This window comes from Herpailurus yagouaroundi, unplaced genomic scaffold (genome assembly GCF_014898765.1).
Source record: "Herpailurus yagouaroundi ecotype Mexico unplaced genomic scaffold, PumYag 198, whole genome shotgun sequence".
NCBI lineage: Eukaryota > Metazoa > Chordata > Mammalia > Carnivora > Felidae > Herpailurus > Herpailurus yagouaroundi.
This window is the reverse complement of record NW_024412429.1, coordinates 35,991,347-36,017,207: the sequence shown is the minus strand read 5'-3', so window position 1 is coordinate 36,017,207 and position 25,861 is coordinate 35,991,347. Positions and strand designations below refer to the sequence as shown.

Genomic DNA, 25,861 nt, shown 5'->3' with positions numbered 1-25,861 from the left:
GGGCTGCTTCATGGATGGCATTGTTGATGAATAACAAAGAAGTTTTTAAAAAGCAATTATGTACCTGGGAACCCATAAAAAGAATTGAGACCCAAGCGGTCAAGACTGTATATGTTAGCACGCTACCAGAAGGTGGGGAACTTGTCTCTATGAAGGTTCAATATAAGTCCTGTAACACTATACCTTTGTGTTGGAATTGTGCCCCTTTAAAATATATTAAATATCAAATTGTGATTTCTTCTAGTATTCACTGTTTTGAAGCTTATGTTGTTTTAAAGAAAACTTTGGAAACACAATCCTTAAATAAGACATTACTTAGATATACTCTCTCAAGGGAGATTGGAAAAGGAAAAAGGAAGTAGAACCTAATATAACTAATTAATTCTATACAAGTTGAGACATGACCTGAAAGCAGAGTTCTGATGATCAAAAATATTTTGTCACCAATACTTTGTCTTCCTTCCAGCCTCAAAACGCCCTTTTAATTAGACCATGAGGACACATATATAAGTAGGTACTATATCCACCATATTTACTATTTACTTTTGGCTTAGTATTTATCTGTTGAAGAACCTGAGAACAATCAGAACCAAGCACTTTTCAATCGAATGAATCAAGCTCCATCTGAATAGGAGCTATCACTCACTAAAGAAAAAAATATGGTGTAGACTCAAGACTAAACAAGTAGGAGTCTAGAAACTTAAAGTTGTGGCAATAAGCTGACATGCTGTGCAATCGTAAATAAGGTCTATTCAAATCTTATAGAAATGGATCATTACTTGTGAAGAGGGTTGAAGTGAGCATGAGGGTATAGAATAGGATTAGCTTGAGGACCTGTAAAAAGGTCTAAAATATTTTGGCTTGAAGATTTGTCACAATAAACAAGAGAAACTATTACTTTGGGTAACGTGTTTTTACAGGTATAATCACCCTATTATTTTTACCACAGTGTGTTGGGGCTTCCCAAGACCACACTCATTTTCAATGATTCACTAGAAGGACTCACAGGATTCTGAAAAGTTGTTACACTCATGGTAATGGTTTTTTACAATAAAAGAATATTGATTAAAATCAGCAAGGACAAAGGAGCATAGAGAAGAGTCTAGAAGTCACCAAGTGCAAATTTCCAGTTATCCTTCCCAGTTGCATCATACAGAGAGTATTTCTCCCAGCAACAATGTACGACAACACTTAGGAAGTATTCCCAACCAAGGAAACTCACCCAAGTCTTCCTGTTCAGGGTTTTTATTGGGAGGTCAATTACACAGATAATGGAGCACTCATATGACTGACCAGTCTCCAGTACTCCTAGAGATACAGTGTAGCTCATGGCGTCTGGTGGACAAAACTAGGCATTCACCATAAATTGAATTGTGAGCTAATAAATGTGGTGCAGGGTTCCAGGCAAACAACAGAAGACATTCACCATGAATCAATTGTTAGCATAAATTATCTGGTGTGACCCCTGGTCCCGGGTATACAAAGCTATTTTTATCACACAGAATATTACAATCTTCAGGGTTTGAGCACTCCAAATGTATTGAATTAACCCTTTACTGCACCATGAGAGAGTTCTTTGTACCAGTGTTTCCCATTTCATAGCCATTTTGCTGGTTCTTGCCAACTTAAGTGCCTCAGGTATAGTTCTGGTAATTTACCTCCTGCTGAATAACTTAATTCCTAAGGGAAAAGATCCCTATCTCTTCAGGAGTAGCCTTAAAAGTTCATTATATGCAGGCAGGGACACTGGAAGCCAAGTCCCCAACCAGTGCTTTGCATCCAGAAATGTTCAGTATTTTTTTATGTTTATTTTTGAGAGAGAGAGAGAGTGCAAGTGGGGGAAGGGTAGAGAGACAGAGACACAGAATCTGAAGTAGGCTCTAGGCTCTGAGCTGTGAGCACAAACAGAACCTGATGTGGGGCTTGATCTCAAGAATTGTGAAATCATGACCTGAGCCACAGCCAGAGGCTTAACCGACGGAACCACCCAGGCACCCCCAGTATGTTTGTCCTGAAAGCATAAATGATGAATGAACCTTCTACTCTTTGAATTATTTATTGTTTCCAATATCATTGCTAACATGGGTATCTCATTTTATCTCCTCCAATAGGTTGAATTTTTAAACCATGCTTCAAAATTCAGGTCAAATTTCACTCCTGCCACAAAGCGTCCTCAAGCCTTCATGGCACAATTAATCCCTCCTTCTGTGTTCCCATAATTTAATTGATTAATGAGTTGCATGATCCTATTCTGCCTTGCTTTCTGGTGGATTATAAATGTATCATTTTACTCAGCTCTAGATGTTGGCCTTTAAAGACACATACATTGGGGGGAAAAAAAAACAGAGAGGGCAGGAGCCAAACCATAAGAGACTCTTAAAAACTGAGAATAAACTGAGGGTTGATGGGGGGTGGGAGGGAGGGGAGGGTGGGTGATGGGCATTGAGGAGGGCACCTGTTGGAAGGGACACTGGGTGTTATATGGAAACCAATTTGGCAATAAATTGCATATTAAAATAAATAAAGACAGATACCTTGACCTATCCATCTTTATAGTCTCTAGAATCCCTACTCTAATATGTTGCTTCTGGTTATTCATAAATTAATATTGAAACTATTTAATCATATTTTTCAAGGTTATTTTACCAGGTTAAATAGAAATCAGGAATATGTAACTAATGTCTGAAAATTTCAAATTGTCGAACTCAGTCTGAATCTCAGAGAAGTAGTTGTACAAGCTTTCAAATTAGAGTAAATGAAAAGTAGATTAGACCAAGTGCACGAGAACACAGTGCACAGAACAGCTGCACTGTGTCCTCAATGGGATAAGCTAAATTATAATTATAGTGATATTTCATCTTTCCTGCCTGTGTACTCTTCTGAAGAGTCTCCCAGCTTCAGGGCTTTGGGGACTTATTTGTCACTACAGGTCTGAAATTAGTTTGATTAGTTTTGCTGACATTTATTATCTCAAAATATCTGAAATCTACCTTAGTAGTAAAAACTGGAAAGAATGTCAGTAGCAATGATTTCAATTTGTGTATATATCAAGACGTTGAAATTTGACATGTGAACACAGGCCATGAGACACCCCTTTGTTTAGGTTCCCAGGAATATAGAAGTGATTATGGTCCCAAGTGGGTCATAAAAATTAACAGTCAAAAAGTGACTTTCAAATGCATTGTTCTCTTGGATACAAGGAGAACTACTTTATTTGTTTATTCTTACAAAGTTCACTTTTTTCACACTCTTTCTTGACCTCTCTTCTATTTTTTCTCCTATGTTTTCAGATTTTATCAACCCTATCTTCTGCCAAATTTGGGTTTATTCAAAAATAATTTTATTAAACATCTACTATATGCATAGCATCTTGTGTGAATGAAAAACACAACCACCAAGAGATTCATTTAAGTTTAATAAAATTTTATTTAGTTAGTGCTCCGTGTTGTACCATTTTCTGATACTGTAAAAATAAGTAGGATAAGGTTTCTACTTCTGAATAGATTATGGTATACAACTGAAGTGAACAATCCTGGAAGATATAGCTATGCTTTTTTGGTGGTTATCATAGAGCAATGTATAAAGGGCTATGGGAACACAGTTGAGAGAGAAGACCTCTAAGGAGAAGAAGCTTCAGAATTATGGTAATGAGGGAATTCAAGAAGAGGAAAGATATGGAGCCAATGCAGGTGTAAAGGATACTGAGAATATGTTTCTTAGAAAGCAAGGAGCCTTTATTTAGAAGTTATTAGTCAAGATTAACTATTCTTTTCATTGAGAAATTACAGCTTTCCCCATTCATCAGATAATCAGCTTTCTCTGGCCCGAGTCCACAGTAGAGAGGCCCATCTATCCACAAAAAATTTTTCAGGATATTGGGACTAGAATTAATGATACCAATCTGAGCAGTCACTGAACGAGATTCATTTTTTCCCACAATATTACTATATGATTAACTGGCTACTCCAATGCATTAAGGGAAACACTGTGAAAATTAACCAGGCAAAACTTTCCTCTTTTTCTGCTTAGTCCCATCAAGGGAACCTATGGCCATTCACCCCAGTTTCTCTCCTTGCCAGGTTCTTATGCTTGCCTCAAATATATGAATTTTTACTATGTAACGTAGAAAGGGTTTTGCCATCTGTATAATATCAACAGTCTGTCATACATCCATTAGTTTAATTCTCTAATTTTATCATATATCATGTGTTCTAAGCAGAAGTAGTTCAACAACAGAGAATGGTGAACCAGACTGACTCCATTTTAGTCAGTATGGCTTGCTGTTTGTATTTATAGTGGTATTTACTCCACACTCTTGACATACGTGAAGAACAAAATTGGAGCTTTTACTACAACAGATTAGTATCCAATATCCCTTCCCATCAGTGTGGTTCGGAAAGATATAGCTTAATAAGGAGCTTTTGAGTAGATTTTTTTAAAACATCATTATACTTTAAATTCGGTTGAGAGGTAAAATGAAAAATACACAGTGTATCTTCCCTAAACGGAACTAAAAAGACAGTCCTTAATCTTGAAGGGCACCTGTGTTTCTATTTATAGGAGAATGTTGAAGGTGGGGACTGCAGTCGCTGTAAATCCGGCTTCTTCAACTTGCAAGAGGATAATCATAAAGGTTGTGACGAGTGTTTCTGTTCAGGGGTTTCAAACAGATGTCAGAGCTCCTACTGGACCTATGGCCATGTAAGCAATAGCCTTTTCATTCTGTACACAGTTCCACAGCCCTCCTTGCTATTGTTCTTTCTGTAAGAAATTAAACAATTTTTTCTGGTAGTAAGTTCCTCTTACAGTTATCACGAAACAGTGATGGAATATTCTTTCAAATGCTATTTGCATACCTTTGATCAAAGACTTTAAGGTTTTATTTGTAGCAGTGTGTGGCCTGGAATCTCTTAGAAATAACAAACATTAGCCTTTGCAGTGTCCATGATTACTGTGTGAGGCAGTAGTGGAATTAACCTTGTTATATAGCCCCAGGGGCAGATGATTCAATAGAAAGAAGGAATCAGATTGTGATATGAAGAATTATGTATTCCATTCACCAACATTTTTGATATACAAATTAAGAAAAATTGCTCCCCATTGCTTTTGCAACTCTTCACAGTGGTTTGTGTCTCTATAGAGGAGGTATGAGAGGAAAATGGGACCCTCAGGGAATTTCGAATAGCCTGTGTGGCAGCTCTTAAGACTGCAGAGTGACAGGAAACAAGCTACAGAGAGAGAAGCCTAGAGGAGATTGAGAAAGTCTACCACCTGGGGTTGAGAATGCAAAGTTAGATTCTTATACTTGGAGAGCCACTGGAGGATTTTTATCAGGGGAGTGATTTGACCAGAGTTGTGTTCTACAAAGATCGTTATTTCAAGGAACTACCTTTCAACCACTCCTTCCGCTGTAATATTTTGAATAGTTTCGGACTGTACTCTCATTTCTGAATTTGAATCCATACATCATCAAATATATTGCCTCCAGAGCAGATTGCACAGAACCAACAGCAAATAGACATCTCTAGCCCACTTCCTCCTCTGTAGAGTTTCACTCCACCCTCTAGACTGCTCCGTTAACGTATCAAAGTTTCGTGATTAGCGGAAGAGCAGAAGTAGCACTCAGCCTTGGTGTTCAGCATCTAGGTCCACTGACATTTCTATTTCAGTCAGCTTTCTGGTAAGAACTTCCTCTGAATCTCACTGGTCTGTCCTAGAATGCCTGAAGGATGCTGTTGGAAAGGGGGAGAGAAGGAAGTAAGTAGCCTCTATCTGAAGATCTAACTAGCCAGTACGTTTTTATTTGGTCTTTCTCTTTGGACCATGGCAGTTCCAGCAACTGCATGGCTTTGGGAGAATCAAATGACCTCTACATGAAAAAAAAATTAAAAATACTTCATGCACATATTATCATCATCACTATTCTGCTCCCCATCACCCACAACACCAAGCCACTCACACACATCTAAGTAGGCCCCTGGCAGCCACAAAGCTCAGTATCTTGTGTTTTGTGCCAGCTAGGTAGGACAGTCTAAATTAGAATTGTAGCTGTATACCCACTCCTGGCCAGAGTCTAAAGATGGAAAAACAAATCACCGCGTGTGTTTCCGATTTTTCCTTTAAGGCTCCTTCCTTTTCTGGGACAAGGATTTAGGCTATCAGTTTCTGTAGTACTCTGACCCCATGGGAAGGACTAGGTATAGTATTTTGAGCTGTGGCCATAGCAACAGGCTGGTGGATTCAAATGTTCTCAAGCCTCAAAATCGAAATTTAATTAAGGGGAAGGTTGGAAATACTAAATGAAAAGCTACCTTTCATGCACTTGCATGTTGTATTTCTTTTCTTCCTCTGCTTTACAAATATATGTAATACCTTTTGAAATATTATTTTCCATAAGCAACAGGAAATTATTAGTGAAATGGAAAATATGAAATTGAGAATCCAATTGTCTGATAATTTGTATAACATTATAGTCATTGTGTAACTTTGAATGAATTTCTATTTTTTAAGAAAGAAGTATTTGGAATCATAACTTCTTAAAAGCATTGGATCGGGGCACCTTAGTGGCTCAGTTGGTTGAGCATCTGACCTCAGCTCAAGTCATGATCTCTTAAGCCCCGCGTCAGGCTCTGTGCTGACAGCTCAGACCCTGGAGCCTGCTTCAGATTCTGTCTTTGCCTCTCTGCCCCTCCCCTGCTCGTGCTCTCTCTCTCTCAAATGTTAAGTAAAACATTTAAAAAAATGTTTTAAAGCATTGGATCAATAAAACTAGATTATTCCGTATTACTCTTCAAACTCCTAGAACTATCAAGAAAATAATGAGAATCTATAATGAGTACATATGATAAATTTCATATTTTCCACAACTCTTATATTTTTCTAAACTTTTATAGTTTTAGGGGTTTTTTTATTTCCAAAAAATTGACACTATACGGAATATGGAAGAGAAAGAAAAGGATATGACTTTTACTTTTGTTTTTCCTGAATAACGATGATTTTGTGTTTTCTTGAAGATACAAGACATGAGCGGCTGGTACCTAACTGACCTCTCTGGCCACATTCGAGTGGCTCCCCGGCAGGATGACTCAGAGCCAGCTCAGCAGATCAGCATCAGCAGTGTGGAAGCCCAGCGTTCCCTGCCACAGAGGTACTACTGGAGTGCACCAGCTCTGTATCTGGGAAACAAAGTAAGTCCAGACAGTGCTGGCTTCCTGCCACTTTGCTTTAGCTGATGAATAACAAGTTTCATTAAGTATTTTTTTTAAGAAAAGTCAAAACAAATTGATGGTGTGTTGTGTTGCCAGAAGCAACTAGATCAGTTTTAGTTGGGTATTTCTCCCAGGATCCATGGGAGAAGTATGTATACCAAGAGTTAACGGGCTATGGCATCTGTAGGTCACAACTTTACATAGTTGGTGTTCTGTACTCACTTGGTTTTTTGGCAGTTTCCAACTCATTTTTATGCGAACTTTTTGAATGAATGACTAAACTAATGAAGACTCTAGGATATTTTTGCAAAGCCTTTCAGATGATTTTGCAAAACCAATTATAAATATTGAAAGAAACTGTGTTGCATTTACTTGAAATAGCTGTTTTTCTAGAGTTGCCTATGGTGGGATGCTTACTGGAGTTTTCGTCATCTGTGTCTATTTTATTTCAAAACTGATATTCAAGAGAGCTAATTCTTCTATCTTGCATGAATGTTAATTGGAAAAGAAATGTATTACATAACTAACTTAATGCTTGCCATGAAGTCTATGTAAACAACATATTTCCTGGAGCTCAGAGAGAAAACTATCCTAAAAGAAGTGCCAGGTTGAAAGCCCGTTTGTTTTAAAGCCCGCCACACGCATATAAAAACATACACAGATAAACAAATGTAGCAGTCTTGGAAATGCAGGTGTTTTTTGTTGTTGTTGTTGTTGTTCTGTTGTAGATTAACTCTATCTAGATAGGTGCGTTGGCTTTTACCATTTTATTTTATTTTGCCTAATAATTTGTTGGAAACCAATTTGGTACAGTAATTCTGTGAAAGTTAATACCTTATGGGCTAATGGTTACATCACTAATCATATCAGAAACTGCAGCAGTCACAGAAAAATCCCTTAGCAAATCGATGCTGTGTAAGCCTGTATGTTTTCACCTATAGGATTATTGTGTTACTTTGGAAGAAATTTTCTTTGATTAAACAAACAAAATATATTTACTGTTAGTGGTTCTCTTGCATGGCATATGACTTATTGAGGAAGGAAAACTTAGTAGTTCACATGTTATTGAACGCAAACTGGTTGGTGGTTTTAGCTAATTAAAAAAAAATTAACTAGTGGCCAATTTCTTTCTTTTTTTTTTTTAAGGTTTTTAATGTTTATTTTTGAGAGAGGGAGACAGAGACAGTGTGAGCGGGGAAGGGGCAAAGAGAGAGGGAGACACAGAATCCAAAGCAGGCTCCAGGCTCTGAGCTGTCAGCACAGAGCCCAATGCGGGGCTTGAACTCAATGCCAGATCATGACCTGAGCCAAAGTCGGACACTTAACCAGCTAAGCCACCCAGGTGCCACTCTTTTTTTTTTTTTTAAGTGCTTATTTATTTTTGAGAGAGAAAGTCAGAGTGCAAGCAGAGGAGGGGCAGAGAGAGAGGGAGATACAGAATCTGAAGCAGGCTCCAGGCTCTGAGCTGTCAGCACAGAGCCTGATGTAGAGCTGGAACATAAACTGCGAGATGATGACCTGCTCCGAAGTCAGATGCTTAACCCACTAAGTCATCCAGATGCCCCAAATAGTGGCCAGTTTCTTATTTTGAGCAGACTTCTAAATGCTATTATGAAAAACGTGTTAATGAATAAAACCCATTTTTCAATGAATATGTACTTTAAAATAGTGTATATTGCATAAAATTCTACAGCTATATTAAAAAAAATCCAGTTAAACTTATATTTGCAAGGTCTTTTACAACAAAAAGTCATTCCATCTTGTTCTATTTTGAAACCTCGTGTATTCCCAACAAGAATAAAATAGCACGTAAGTCTTGAATACCCACAGCTTAACATTGCCAATAAATAAATAAATAAATAAATAAATAAATAAATAAATAAATAAAACATAGATAAACGTCCAAATTTTTTCTGCTCTGAGGAGTTCAGAGAAGAGCCTTGGGTCAAAATTGGATGAGTTTCAAAGGTCTTATTTTTCTTACAATAGTGAAACTTATTTAAGAATAGCTTATCATAGAATATTCTTAACCACATTTTCCATATTTTTTCTTGGGTCATATGCGTTTTCTTTCTGTTGGCTGAAAATCAAACTGACATAAGCATGGAAGCTAATGGGATATTAAATAACACCAGAGCAAAGAATTTGGACATCCTGTTCCTAGATGTTGGTGCCCAAAGATAACTTCCTTTATCCTGGCTGAACTGTTCCTTATAACCACCCACAACGAAGTCCTTCATATTCCTCCACAGATCATTTTCACTTCAAAACACTGTGCTTCCCTCCCTCTCTAACTTTTCCCTCCTTCCCCTCCCCCATGGTCTTCTGTCAAGTTTCTCAGGATCCACATAAGAGTGAAAACATATGGTATCTGTCTTTCTCTGAATGACTTATTTCACTAACCATAAGAGACTCTTAAAGACAGAATAAACTGAGGGTTGATGGGGGGTGGGAGGGAGGGGAAAGTGGGTGATGGGAATGGAGGAGGGCACCTGTTGGGATGAGCACTGGGTGTTGTATGGAAACCAATTTGACAATAAATCTCATATTAAAAAAAAAATAAAATAACCACCCAGCCGGGGGGGGGGGGGAAACCACTGTGCTTGCCTCTGCTTCAATTTCCACTCAGTGAACAAAATAATGGTAACAGGGTGTGCAAATTGTTTGAATACGGAAGACATTTTTTAATGTAATGTGGAAGCCCTTGGTGGTTTACTGTCAGATATCTCCGTATGAGTGAAACAATTTGCCTTAATAACTGAACCATATAAATCTTTGATACTACAATAATACTGCAAGCTGTCACAAATTACCACCGTACATCTTAACTGCCACGTCACGTCACGTAAATTATAGTCATGGTGACATGCTTAGCTTGGTTGATTTAATATCTTGCTAAGGAAATGGAAAATTGTAGGGCCTTGTTTATAAATTCAATAAAGCCACTTCTCTAAATGGTTGAGGCTAAATTCTTTACCAGTAATTGCTGTTCAGATCAGAGCCATTGCCAGAATCTGACAGAAATAGTCTATCAGGAAACCAGTGCATCTGCTTAGATACTGAATTTCATTTACACCCATGACCAGGAGGCTGTGGGTATATCATCCCACCTCCGCTTTTTTATTTTTTATTTTTTCTAAAAATTTTTTTTTCAACGTTTATTTATTTTGGGGACACAGAGAGACAGAGCATGAACGGGGGAGGGGCAGAGAGAGAGGGAGACACAGAATCGGAAACAGGCTCCAGGCTCTGAGCCATCAGCCCAGAGCCCGACGCAGGGCTCGAACCCACGGACCGCGAGATCGTGACCTGGCTGAAGTCGGACGCTTAACCGACTGCGCCACCCAGGCGCCCCTCGCTTTTTCAGTGTTAATTCCAAAGTCAAAAAAAAAAATATTTATGAGATGCTATTAGCTTTGCTAAATATTTGTGTAACCAATTTTCAAACATATTCCAAAGCGCTTGGTTAGAAGGCTACTTCTAACAGAAGGCAGATGTGCTATGCTTATTCTGTTATAACGAAGATGCCACATGCCATTCTTCCTTTTTTTTTTCTTCAGGAACCTGACTCCAAATAATAAAACTGCTCTCACATGGGATACACTTTGCTGACTGAGAGGCCCACCTGATTGTGACAAAACTCAAGAACGCTAGCCAGTCTAGCAAAGGAGTATTTTTTATCCTAAGACACATTTTTATTGACTGCAGACCCTCTTTGGAGTCATGAGGCACACATAACCGAATACGTGTCTGTGTATGTGGGGGGGTGGGTAGTCATGAGGCCTGGAAAATCTTAGCACATTTTTATACTGCCCGTTCCATTTAAATATTTTCACCATCTCCCTTATGAGTTAATTCTTCAAAAGCAATCTTGAAAATGTTTTTTCTCACATGTGAGTGAATATCTAGCACAATTGGCACAATCAAGCGTTGCTTCCCCCTCACTCCTCATTTTAGAGAGTCAAGGAGGATTAAGTCAGCCACCTAGAGGGTTGTATGAGGCAGCATTTCATTTTCAAAATGCTTGGCAAATGTTAATGCTTGGTTGTAGGGCACTGGTTTACACATGGGACTAGGCAGGAATGGAAAGATCTAGAGGGCAGAATCCTGCTGGTTTGCTACAGGCTACAGCTATTCAGAAACAGTTTGGGTATTTCAGAGTTGGAATAATTTACTGCTTTAGTAAACTAAGTGCTATTGGAACACTGAAATAGTCATTTACTTAAGGTTCCCCTAGTGGTCTGAAATAGTGCGACTTCCAAAAGCAATCCTCTCTGCATCTTTAAAGTTCCCTGAGAATCTGGCTTGGCCTGTCTACTCTTCCCGCATTACCATTCAGGTTTACAATTCTGTCTCTGAGCATTATTAAATTAATATTATGTGATTTGTTCTTCACAGAACAATGCTTGTTTTCTACAACATGACGTTGTCGTTTTCTGTCTCTAGCTCAGAGAAAGAAGCTTTTAAATTGTTTCCTCTAGTTGCCAACAGTACCTATAGGCAAGCTTAAGATGCACATTATAAGTCTGCTGACAAAATAGCATCTGGCTTCTAAAAGAAATCTCTGGTACTTCCTTGTTGTGCTTGCTTGACTTTCAGTTCCATCTCTCAGATCTCAAATTGAACCTCTGGATTTGAAGGAGACTGATGTTTGAGATTTACAGGGTAGGGTCCTTCTTGTCACATAAAAGGAGCTCAACTAATACTTGGTGATTAATGCTACATACTTAACAGCAGGCTGTTGTTTGTTTTTTTTTTTTTTTCCAAATAAAAGGATGGAGCTATTATTTATTTGTTTACTTATTTATTTGGGTTTTTTAAAGTATTTAAATTCCAATTAGTTAACATACAGTGTAATATTAGTTTCAGGTGTACAATATAGTGATTCAATAGTTCTATACCACACCCAGGGCTCATCACAAGTGCACTCCTTAATCCCCATCACCTATTTAACCCATCCCCCCACCCACCTCCCCTCTGGGACCCATCAGTTTGTTCTCTATAGTTGACAGTCCGTTTCTTGGTTTGCCTGGCTTTTTTTTCCCCGATGATCATTTGTTTTGTTTCTTAAATTCCACATATGAGTGAAATCATGACTCTTGACTTAGGATTTATGTCAGGGTTGAAAAATGATTTCAAACATGGTTAAAAAAAATTAAAAACTAATAAACATGATCCAGTCTCCTCTCAATTAAGGTATTGTGGGGCGCCTGGGTGGCTCAGTCGGTTAGGCGTCCGACTTCGGCTCAGGTCATGATCTCACAGCTTGTGAGTTTGAGCCCCGCGTTGGACTCTGTGCTGACAGCTCAGAGCCTGGAGCCTGCTTCTCATTCTGTGTCTCCCTCTCTCTTTGCCCCTCCCCTGCTTGTGCTCTGTCTCTCTCTGTCTCTCAAAAATGAATAAATGTAAAAAACAAATTAAAAAAAAAAGAAGGTATTGTGTATGTGGGAGAATGGCATGACCATAAAAGTAAATAGGACAAATCAACGGTGATTGAATTTTTATTCCATGAATCAGATCTCATTAAGAATGATTTGATGGGGCGCCTGGGTCACTCAGTCGGTTAAGCGTCCAACTTCAGCTCAGGTCGTGATCTCACTGTTTGCGAGTTCCAGCCCCACATCAGGCTCTGTGCTGACAGCTCAGAGCCTGGAGCCTGCTTCAGATTCTGTGTCTCCCTCTCTCTCTCTCTCTCTCTCTCTCCCTCCCGTGCTCATGCTCTGTCTCTCTCTGTCTGTCTCTGTCTCTCAATAATAAATAAATGTTAAAAAAATTACAAAAAAAAAAAAAAGAGAATGATTTGGTAATAGAGTAGTACGAGGAAGATTTACTGCCTAGAACTAATCAAATGAATTGTTAGGGGTATATGAAGAAATATATTTATTAAAAACAAACAAAAAAGCCAGCACTCACTTGTTGCCCATAGCTATAGTAAAGTCTACTATGCAACATTATCCTACCTACAAGGTCAAACATGCATATCTCCCAGTCTTCCCTAACCTTATCATAAGAGTATCTTGATATTTTTTTTTTCAACGTTTATTTATTTTTGGGACCAAGAGAGACAGAGCATGAACGGGGGAGGGGCAGAGAGAGAGGGAGACACAGAATTGGAAACAGGCTCCAGGCTCTGAGCCATCAGCCCAGAGCCCGATGCAGGGCTCGAACTCACAGATCGCGAGATCGTGACCTGGCTGAAGTCGGACGCTTAACTGACTGCGCCACCCAGGCGCCCCTTTTAAATTAAATGTATAAAGCACTAATTTTAGCATTGCAAATTATTACATAGAGGAGCATTTTAATATTCATATGCATCATTCTGTTTGTAGCACCTTATAATGAAGTACAATGAGAACAAAGATCACTGTTTCCAATTGAGCAACTAAACATGCACTAAATAGGAGAGCATTTAGTTTAACAGCAATTTGATGACAAAAATTAAGGAGTTTACTTAGCAGTAATCAATCTCAGTTAACTTTAGGATAGTTACCAAAAAGTAGCAAGTGAAACAATTCCTGGAACCAACACAGAGCTGGTAATAGTTCATTTTCCCACCACCTAAAATGAAACATCTTTATAATGGAGAGGACATCAGGTAAAGTACTCACCGAGTATTATCTTAGTAGAGGGGTTAAATTAGTCCTACACTACAGGCTACTCTAAATTCACCCTGACAAATATTAAAAGCAAACCTTAAAAGAAACCAACTTGCTCCAACTAAATTAGCTGCATGCCGGAACAAAGTCCAATACTACTTAATTACAACAAAATCCAACACCCAACACTATAGAATCAGCATGCCTGGCATCAAATCAAAAATGACCAGGCATGTAAACAAGCAGGGGCATATGAACCATAACCAGGAAGAAAATCAGTCAATGAAAACAGTCGCAAAAACGGCAAGAAGATCATTCCAAGGCATATCTGAATTGAATTATTTAAAAAAAGAAAATGAGGGGCGCCTGGGTGGCGCAGTCGGTTAAGCGTCCGACTTCAGCCAGGTCATGATCTCGCAGTCCGTGAGTTCGAGCCCCGCGTCGGGCTCTGGGCTGATGGCTCGGAGCCTGGAGCCTGTTTCCGATTCTGTGTCTCCCTCTCTCTCTGCCCCTCCCCCGTTCATGCTCTGTCTCTCTCTGTCCCAAAAATAAAAATAAACGTTGAAAAAAAAATTTTTTTTAAAAAAGAAAATGAGAGAGACAAAGAGAAAATCATAAAAGCAGCCGGAGGGGGGAGAAAAGGCACATCATGTACAGAAGAACAGAGATAAGAAAGATAGAAGATTCTTGTCAGATATGATGCAAACCAGAATACAATACACGAATATTTTGAAGTATTGGGGAGGAAAGAAACAACAACATACAAAAAAGCAGTCCAGCATTCTCTAGCAGGCCAAAATATCCATGAAAAAGGAAAGCAAACCAAGAGTTTTTCAGAGAAATAAAGGCTGAGCTACTTTTTCACCAACAAATTACACTAGGAAAAATGTAGAAAGTTTTTCTGGTGAAACGATTATAATGCCGGACGTTTGTCCCTACAAAAAGAAATTAAGAGTATCCAAAACAGTATAAAATAATGTTTTCTCCACAGATTGCACCTAACACAGGACCTCCGGCTAGTCATCTCTTTAGCCCTGGGGCTTACCACAGTGGTTACTGAATGAATAACAAAACACACAGACTTAAAATAGAATTTCAAGTATTCTTTGTACACAATTTTTTTGAAACGATGCAAAGGAAGACTATGCCATACGAGGAACGTAAAAGTTTTTCCTTCTTCAACCCCCATCCCTCATCCCAAAACCAAAGAAAGGCAAAATCATCAATTAGAGAATTTCAATCAAATCTTAATGTAAAGCTACATTTTTTTCTATATCTTCTTAAATAAAACTTTATATCATGTTTTATGTGCAGCTCAGTGGAGAACCATAGGGAAGTGATGGATTGTTGCTTCTGGTACACTAGCCCTAGCTCTTGTGGGACAGACTCTCAGGATTCTTTAGTAGGTCAGTGTTATACCATTTTGGAACCTATCATAGCTAGAGTGTTCTTTATATACTGGGGTTTTTTCATCTATTTTTTTTTTTTTTTTGTTAATAGTGGAAAGGGAAAGTGTGCAGGGAAGGATGGGAGACGGATATGTGTAAGGGGAAGGTGGCCTAAAGACAAAGAGAGAAGGTGGCCATCTATAAGCCAAGAGAGAAGTCTGGAACAGATTCTTCCTTCACAGCCCTTAGAAGAGACCAGTCCTGCTGACATCTTGATTGTGGACTAACAAACTCACACGTTATTTTCTTTCTTTCTTCGTTTCGTGAGAATCGATTGAAAGGGATTAATTAAGTAAGGAGAAGTCATGGTCAGTTATTCTTAGCATTTTCATCCCTATGCCTTTCACAGATCTGATTAAAATTCTGGATATCTACCTTAGTAGTTTTATGATCTTGGACATATCCCATAATTTAGTTGAGTCTTCCATTATCTGCAAAATGAGAGTTCCAGCCTTAGAATTGTGCAAAGCCCTCTAAAACACCCTTAGCACGCAGAAGCTGTTCAATAAATGTCAGTTTCTTCATGAATTTCTATAGTTGTACACTGTAGGAATTTATATGTATCAGAGATAGTCTTTATATCAATTAAAGATGTTTGTTGCAGAACACTTTGACCCCTATTTATTGCCATCTGACAGAGCATCTGGTGGTGGTAAGGGACAAGATAACATTAAAGATAAAAATGGACAATCAGAGAGAGTTCATTTTAGCAAGCAAGTAGATTACATGACTTAAGCAGCAGCTTTGCAGATGTGAAAAAAAGATCAGTTAGCTAGCTTTTTGAGAAACCTGCCGAGCATTTGCACTTTATCTTGAAAGTACCAAAATAAAGCCAACAATCAACAATCATTGCTTCGTGTCTTTCCAGGAAAATAACTTAATAAGTATCTTACCACTCCTGTTTCACTGAAGGCATAGTATATAAAGGAATTTGTAATTTCTACCCATCAGTAACTAGTTAGACAAGTAAATTTTATAAGCATAATAAACACAGTCAACACCCTGCAGCTATAATGTCATTAAGGTGGTCATGTAGATAGATCCCAATTCAATACAACTGGTGTCCTTATAAAAAAGGAAAATGTAGAGACAGGGAGAATGTCAGTGGGACAATGAGGACAGCCAGCTACAAACCAGAGAAGGAGGACTAAAACACATCCTTCTCCCACAGCCTCAGAAGAAACCAGTCTTGCCAACACCTTTATTTAGGACTAGTAATCTCCAGAACTCTGAATAATGAATTTCTGTTGTTGAAGACACTCAGTTTGTCTTACTTTCTTATGGCAGCCCTAGCAAATAATACAAATAATAAAATATCAAATAATACAAATAGTAAAATATCAATTCTTTTTAAAATCCCACACTTCTTATTGTTTTAATTTGTAGCAAACGGAAGGCTAATCTAATATCTAAAGAGGTTATAGAAATTGATGAGAAAGGCCAATGGTCCAACAAAAAAAATGGGCAATAGATATGAACAGTTTATAGAAAAGGAAATACTTGCTGTATGCCTTAAACTTATACAGTGACATATGCCAATTATTTCTCAATGAAGGTGGAAAAATATAAAACAATGTTCAACCTGAATCGATATGATAACTACATTGAGAAATCATTTGTCATCTATCTTAGGAAAGAGAACAAAATGGACAGTACCGATTACTGAGACTTTAAAAAGACAAAGATCCTTATATATTAGTAGTGGGAATATACATTTATGCAATCCAAGAAAACCAATTTAGAAATCTTGACCAAAGTTACAAATGCACATTTGTTTCTATATTTATCTTCTGAAAATTTACCCTACTGGCATGTATAAACATGAGAAATGCAAAGTCATTCATTCATAAATGTTTGTGATGACCACAAAAATGTCTATCACTGAGAGCTAATTAAATGTGTTTGGGTACATACATGGACTGAAACACTATCAAACTTTAAATAAAGAAAGAAAGAAGTTCCTTGTATGCTACTATGGAATGATCCAAAGTACACGTTTCAGTAACTAAACCTGGAAGCAGAATAGTATGTATGTATGTGTGTGTGTGTATATATGTATATACCACCATTTGTTCAAAAAATAGTGGAGAACAAGAATATATATTTATAACTATAAGGTTACTTATCTATTTACAGTCGCAACTAGCATTTGAATTGAGGTGAGCTTGCTTCCAGAGACTGTCCATACCCTCTGTGAACAGAGTATTGTCAAAGATGTAAAATGTGATATTTTAACTACAACAGCCTTTCTTTTAATCTATTCTATTACAAACTATTGCTTCAGATTCTAGACTTTATTGTAAAATTTACTGCTTTAATGTGATCACTTAAATAAGTATTAAGTGCCCCAATCCTATAAGTTAAAAATTGGTTGGCATGCTTAATTAACCACGAGGATTTGAATAGCTCTCTTCTCTTTCCAGATAGTTTCGGGGAATCCTATTGTTGTCAGCAGTGTCAACTGGAGAAGCATAAAGTTCACACATTTATTCCTGAGGTTTTCTCGTCACTTCCTGCAGTAGTAGTTGAGTTGAAGCAGGTGCTATCTTGCCTAACTTTTCCGGAAGTTCTTCTTCCATTCCCTGGGTCTGAGATTTCAAGTAGTTGAAATCTAGCATTTGTCACATGGAAAAAGGGGCTATGTGATAAGACCCCAATCTGAAATGTGATGAATTATTAAACAAGTAGTTTGTTGGGTGATTGAAAATTACCTGCAAAAGAGTGCTTATCTCCTTGAGGCACGTCAAAAGCTAACGGAATCGAGCCAATTAGACTGACTGTCTCTTCAATGAGTTGTGACCTCTCGATGGTAATAGCTTATTATGATGATAAATGAACCCATCTCTCCAACTGAAGCCTGAGTACACACTTCAGCAGTTTCCTTGAATCATGAGGCTATTACCTTTCAACTTCAGATCGACAGCAGTGACAGCCACGGGAGCAGAGAGCATGCATGACTAGACACAGATGATTGTTTTACGCAGATGAATATATTTACAGCTATTTCCAAAGAAATGGGGCCTCCTGTATGTTGTGTGTTCACACCTGAAATATTTACCGTATGACGTTTCCTTTATTAGGAAGAAGAACTACTTTCTGGCTATATCATCATTCTGAGATAACCAGGTTTTGCTTCCCCCCCCCCCCCGCCCCGCCCCGCCCCAGTTTTTATTTGCTGTTTTCAGTGTTTGAATTCCTTATTCTTGTTGGTCTCCTGTTGGAGTAAAAATTTCAGAATAAAAAGAATATTTTCTTATATGAAAGATACTTGTAATATACACATAAGCATATATGTTTTTTTAACTTATGAGCATGTATCTTTAATTAATTAATTAAATTCCATTAAATTCCACAGCTTATATCTCATGTGGGCTGGGGGAATTACTCGGACTCTTATTTGTGGAGAACTTTTGCCAAGATTGCTGGTTTAAGAATCATGCAAGTGTAAATACTTTAATTCTTGTGGGTTTTTTTTTTTATTTTAAAGAGATATCAAAAATTCTTTAAGTACTTGCTGAAGCTTGATATCAATGTTCTTATTCTGCTGTAGTGATATTTTGGTTTGAAGAGAATTAAAGGAGAAAGTGTTTTTATTGTATATATAACAAAATACAATCTTCTAATTCCTCATAAATATTAGACAGATGTCAGCTGCCAACTTCCCAAATATAGTCTTAAAAAACCTGTTGACGAAGCAAAATAAGCTTATGAAGTTACTGCAATAAGAGGAACACCAAACATCTTGACTGTGTTAGTAGTGTCGCAGAAGGTAAAGATCTGGGGAAGATATTCACTGGTTTTAGGGAAAAGGTTGGGTGATTTCAAGGTGGTTTTTACCCTGAAGGCATTTGGGCAGAGTTTATGATGCCATCGCCTTGGTTTTGTCAAAAGTGAGTGAGAGTGAGACCAGAATCTTGAATCAAGTGTTAAAGAGCATGTAATTAGTCTATAAGGAAGCCAGCTTAGATGGATCACAGTCCATGATCCAGGTTTTCTTGGAGCTTGTTTGGAAAAATGGTTTAAAAATAGGGCTTGGAGGGGCACCTGGGTGGCTCAGTTGGCTGAGTACCCCACTCTTAATTTCAGCTCAGGTCATGATCTCAATTGTGGGATTGAACCCCCGTTGAGCCCTATGCTGAGTGTGGAGCCTGATTAATATTCTCTCTTTCCCTTTGCCACTCCCCACTGCTCACACATACTATCTCTCTGAAATAAAAAAAAAAAAAAATGTGGCACAAAGAAGATAGATTATATGTTGTTTAAACTAAACATGTGAAACCCATTATCACGTGAAGCTCAATCATCATCATGTGATTCTTTTTCGGAGTGAGGACAGAAGTGCTGTTGACCAATGTAGTCTCATGCTGTCTCTCTCCTTCTAAAACAAAAAAAGAAAAGAAAGAATAGAACAGAATTAAATTGAATTAAATTATTAAATTACATTAAATTAGGTTGGAAATAATGCTTGTTCCCAGCACTAACACAAGAAAGAGAACTGTGTTGAGTTTAGTTCTCACAGAGTAGCTGTGTGATCATAGCATAGTTTTTCTGTGCCATTGTTTCCTCATGTATAAAGTGGAGATAGTAATACCCTCATCACAGAGTTATTCAAGACAATGCCTTACAACAAATAATAAGCACTCAGTATTAGCTATTATTATTAACTCCAGCTGGGCCTAATTTGAGGTCAGACATTATTCCACTGAAAATTTAGAAGAGCTGTGCACACATAGGAAGGAAGAGAAGGAAGAATGTAAAGAAGAAAGGAAGAAAGGAGAGATGGAAAAAAATAAGGAAAGAAAGAAAGAGAGCAGGAAAGGGAAAAGGGTAGAAAGAATCTGCTCCCATTAATTTTTAGTGTATTTTGATTTAGATAGTCACTATTAGGACCTTTCTCTTTTAGTCCAAATTTGTCAAGAGGTGGTCTGGTCATCAAGTAAATGCCTTTTCTCCGGTGTCATCTGGGGCTGGATATGAAGTGATCATCAGCCTTGGTGTTCTAGAAATAAGTCCTTTATGATGAAATAGCACTGGAAATAGCCCACAAGCTAAAAGCTTTGTAGGCCATGGAAGGTCCCTGAGGCCATTTACTGCTTTAAGCTTATTTTTACTCATCATCACAGGAAACGAAATAAGTAGGGCATTGTTCTTCTTATATGAAATAGTTTTAAATTAAGATGTGATGGTTTTGTATAAAAGTCAAAATGCTTTCCTTGGATTTTGTTTTCAAAACAAATATAGAGATAAAATTTGATTATGTTAATATCCAGCCATGATTGTGCTCGTGATCAGAAATTCCTTTGAAACTTTACACAGGAAGCAATAGAGGGATTTCACGATCTAGCAGATATTTGGAGGATGCTGGGTAGAATAAGTGTTTGAAACAAGAAACAATTTTCTGTCATGCCAAATCCATGAACTTTGTGATTGGTGAACGATGTCTAGGCCAAGGAAAGTACAAACAGTTCTGTGAATGAACCCTGTGCCAGGCTGATCCCGTAAGACTTGGGAGGGACTGGGTTTGATTGCATGTGCCCGACTCGCATAATGCAGTCTTTTGACTTAACGGAGGTACGTCAGGTTAATAGGTTCAGAAAAAACATTAGGTGAACCTCTTCTTCTAAAATCTAGTTATGGCTACAACAGTAGCTCAAGTAAGGTATTCAGGCCCCGGTGCATCAGAGTCACCTGGGGTCTTTATTGAAAGTGGATTACCGACCCCGTTCTGGATTCACTCAGTCAGAAGATCTGGGGGAAATGTGTGGAACTCTGCACTTCTAATAACTTCCTCAAGTGATTCTTTACCCATAAAATTTTGAACACCACTCTTTATGATTCCTTTGAAAAATTAGTGATGCTCAATTAAGCATTTGTAGGTGATTCCAGAGACTTAAAACTCCCAACACTTAAAAACAAAAGAATCGTGTAGCATGCCTTAGTCTGAATTCAGAGGTTGACTTTCTTACTCAATAGTTTAGCCTGTGTAAAGAAACCCTAAAATAACCCTATCTTAGCCACCACAAAATACATAAATCCAAATCTATTTATCAATCTCTTTACAAACAGAAACACACACACAATACACACAAATATACATATTCACATAGGAAAAAGTGAATCTTAGAAGCTGTTTTCTTCTGTAATAGGACATCTAAGATGTACTGCCATTAATATTTGGAATGAGGACACTTGGCAGGACCAGGATACAACATGAGGGTTAGGGACACTTTCAGATTCTAGAAGAGGTTCCAGCTCTCCCTGAATATGTGTTAACAGCTTTGCCATTTGAACCCCGCTAAGCCATTAGATAAGTACAAACACAGGCAAGACCCTCATTGGGCCTCAATTCCTCATTGGTGAAGTTGAGGGAGGGAGGGTTATGATATCTTAACAGCATAACTTGTTTTTCAAACGAAATCTAAATTAGAACATGCAGAAATAAGAAAAATGGTTCAGGTGGGTGACAGGCCAGTGCTGATTGCAGTGGGATATAAGGATCATGCCAATTTCAAAGGTTTTGCTGGGAGGACTGGTTCTGGTTGTAGTGAACGAGAGGGTGAGGAACTCTGTCTACATTAACTACATCCCTATGACCTCAACTGCGGTTTCCCCTAAAGAAACCTAGAATTTGGAGAAACGTGGTGTGAAAGCAGGCCAGATGAATTAGAAAGTCTCCTGCAGATTTAAAAGTTTATGATTCGAACACCAAATAGAATCATGCAATCAGCCGACTACTAACAATGAAATAGTAACTCTACAAAGTATAATAAAGTGACTGCATGACATTAATTGAAAAGAAACAAATGTTTCTCAGCTGAGCTATCGTCCATATCCAGATGCATTGATGATACATAAGCCCAGCCATAGAAAATGTGAGATGTGTCAGAGCAAAGCAACTAAAATGATTCAAGACAGTGAACAGTCGGTGTTCAGCCTACATCATTTCTTACCTAGATTATAGAAAAGCCATCGAACTTTCTTTCCACCTCCAGCTTCCCCAATCTAATACTTTACTCACATTCCTGATAGAGGAAGATCTTTATAAAACTCAGATTTGATTGCCTCAGCCCCCTGTTTAAAATCCTGCTCTCTTAAGGATACAGTGAAAACTCTGAGGCCATTCTGGACTTGTAGCTCAGGAAGAAACCTGTGGTACAGCTAATAAAATGTCCGTATGTATCCCAGACTCTGTCATTCTTTCCTATTATAAAGTTTTTCATTTTTGTCTGAAATTCCCTTCTTCCATTTTTCTGAGTTACTAACTTCTGTCATCCTTCAAAATGCAGTCCAAGCATTGACTTCTGTAAGAAACTTCTCTAACTACTGTTTCCCCCAGCATTGGCTAAATTGGGCCTCTCCTGTGCTCTTCCCCTGAGATCTCCTGCAACCCAGCATGAGAAATACTCCTCCCTAAACCATGAGTTCCTAGGTGCAACTAGATTCTGTTCACTTTTGTACCTGTAACACCCACCAGGTTTCTCTGGACAGTGTAGGAGCTTAAAACTTTTCTGTTGGGTGAATGAGTGAATGCTCTGTATGAATGGTAATTATTTCTGTATCTATAGAAGATGAACAAGAGGAAATGTAGGTAGAAATTGCCTAAATAAAAAAGAAATGAAACCTCAGGGAAAGTACTTGGTTGGATTTTTTTCAAAATTGCCTGTCTGGATTTTCTAACTATTTAACAAAATAATTCTGGGATCATGTAAGGCCACGTCCATTCAGAACCAGGCGGAGGGCCCAAATAGTCTGCCAAATTCTTTTCCAGCCCTCAAATTTTATGAGCCTGAGCAGCATTGTTTGGGTAAAAGTCTTGTTCTTTGTGGATTAGGAGGAAGATAAGATGTTTGGGATATTTACATAGAAACAAAGAATTTCAGAACTGGAAAGAACTTGAACGATATTCTATTAAGTGATTTTCACACTGTGTTCTGTGTGGTCCTTCTGTGCTAGGGCAGGAGGTATAAAAGAACAGATAAGGAGACCCTTTTCCTCTTGAACCAGACTGCCTTTATCTGTTTTGCATGTTGAAAGTACATGGAATGGAATGTGGAAACTGAGACCTTGAGAGATTAAGTCGCTTAGACAAAGACATATAGCTTCTCCAGAGACGAGGCTGACTGAGTTTATGAACCCCTGACTTCTGTAGATTTTTTTCTTTCTTTTTTTTTTTTTTTTTTTTGTGCAAGGCATACAAAGAGTAGGCTATTTAATTTGTGGTCAAGGTGAGTGGAAATCATGACACTTGTTTTCAAATATCAATTTAGAGTTCATGCCATCAAATTAAAGAAGTTTGTTAACTAAGTTTAATTTGCTTTCACTAGGGAAGCAGCTGCCTTTTAAGATAATAAAATAAACACATATGATAATATTTGGTCAGCTGTGGCTTTTAATTTAAATGTTTGACTTAGTGCAGCTTAGTATGCTGGATTCCAAAATATTCTCTGCAAGAGAAGTGTACACATGTTAAAGCTTTTCAAATGTTTATTGTGATGTTGTAGGTCTGGCTGTCTTTCTATTGCTCTGTGTCCCCTGAGAAGACATGACTCTGCTTTGGCAGCATGTATTTTCCAGTAGACTTGTTCCTTTCATAATCTAAAAACTTTTTAAAGAAATGAAAAACATGGGGTAGGCCACTTTCTTCTTCACTGTCTCCATAGTTTTGCCTTTTCCAGAATGTCATGTAGTTGGAAGCACATAGTATGTAGCCTTTTCAGATTGGTTTCTTTCACTTAGTAATATACAATCAGGATTCCTTCATGTCTGTTTCATGGCTCGATAGCTCATTTCTTCGCAGAGCTGAATAACATTCTGTTTTCTGGATGTACTGTGATGTATTCATCTATTTACCTACTGAAGAGCCTCTTGGTTGCTTCCAAGGTTGGGCGAGGATATATATTTGTGTGCAGGTTTTTGTGTGAATGCATATTTTAGTGGGGACCTGAGTTTTCAATTCCTTCGAGTCATTTGGAAAGAGAATGTTTAATTATGTAAGAAACTGCTAAAGTGTCCTTCCAATATGGTAGTACCATTTTGCATTCTCACCAACGATGAAGAGAGTTCCTAATGCTCCATATCTTGACTGGTATTGGGTGTCAGTGTTTTGAACTTTGGCCATTCTTTTTTTTTTTTTTTTTTAATTTTTTTTTTCAACGTTTATTTATTTTTGGGACAGAGAGAGACAGAGCATGAACGGGCGAGGGGCAGAGAGAGAGGGAGACACAGAATCGGAAACAGGCTCCAGGCTCTGAGCCATCAGCCCAGAGCCCGACGCGGGGCTTGAACTCATGGACCGTGAGATCGTGACCTGGTTGAAGTCGGACGCTTAACCGACTGCGCCACCCAGGCGCCCCGAACTTTGGCCATTCTAAGAGGGGTGTAGTAGTATCTCCTTGTTTTAAGTTGTGATTCCCTAATGATGTATGATGTTGAACATATTCTTATATGCTTATTTGCTATCTGCGTACAATCTTGGGGGAAGTGTCTATTCATATTTGACCCATTTTTAAAAACTAGATTATTATTGTAGGGATTTAAGAGCTCTTTGTATATTTCAATTACAAGTTCTCTGTAAGATACATTTTTTTTGCAAATATCCTCTCCCAAACTGTGGCACATTTTGTCATTCTCTTAACAGTTTCTTTTGCAGAGAAAATTATTGTTAATTTTAACAAGGTATAACTCATCAAATTTACTTTCATGGATCATACCTTTGGTATTATATCTAAAAATCATCACCAAATCTAATGTCAGCTCGATTTTCTCCTATGCTATGTTCCAGTATTTTCATAATTTTGAATTTTACATGATCCATTTTGGGGTCTATCATGTATTTTTAGTTAGGGTTTCTGAAGGGTGTAAGGTCTACATGTGGATTCTTTTATTTATTTATTTGTTACATGTGAATGTCCAATTGGTCCAACTCCATTTGTTGAAAAGACTTTCCTTTATCCATTGAACTTTCTTTGCTTCTTCACTAAAAATCGAATGGCTTTATTTGTGCAGGTCTATTTCTGAGCTTTCTGTTTTCTTCTATTGATCTATTTGTCTCCTCTTTGGTTGGGACTACACTGCCTGCATTAATGTAGCTGTATAAAAAGTCTTGAAGATGGGTAATGTCAGCCCTTCATCTCTGTTGTCCTTCAATATTATATTGGCCTATTCTGGGTCTTTGACTCTCTATATGAGAGAGTCAAAAGATTCTCCATTTAGTTAATATGTTGATATGCACAAAATCATTTGCTGGGATTCTGATTTGGGGTTGCATTGAAAATATAGATCAAATTAAGAACAGCTGTTATCTTGATGATATTAAATATTTCTATGCATGAACATGGAATATCTTTTTTACTTAATTCTTTGATTTCTTTCATCAGAGTTGCAAAGCTTTTCTTGTAAATCTTGTACATATTTTGTTACCTTTGTCCCTAAGCATTTTGAATTTTTGTGTGTGTGTTGATGTAAATGATAATGTGTTTTAAATTTCAAATTCAAATTTTCATTGTTAGTGCAGAAGAAAACAATTGACTTTTGTAGCATTTTCTTCTTTAGACAGATGGGATCAAATGACTTAGAAATTAAATATGTTGCTTGAGATGTGATGAGTATC

At 37.8% G+C, this 25,861-nt stretch overlaps 1 protein-coding gene across 1 annotated transcript in view; it reads left to right on the top strand.

The window, feature by feature from the left end:
* LAMA2 (laminin subunit alpha 2) overlaps positions 1 to 25,861 on the top strand; it is a 395,150-nt gene that overhangs the window by 47,082 nt on the left and 322,207 nt on the right. The window contains exons 8-9 of the mRNA XM_040449243.1: positions 4,561 to 4,701; positions 7,014 to 7,187. Of these exons, the coding sequence (XP_040305177.1) occupies positions 4,561 to 4,701; positions 7,014 to 7,187 (315 nt within the window). The remainder of the gene's footprint in view (positions 1 to 4,560; positions 4,702 to 7,013; positions 7,188 to 25,861) is intronic.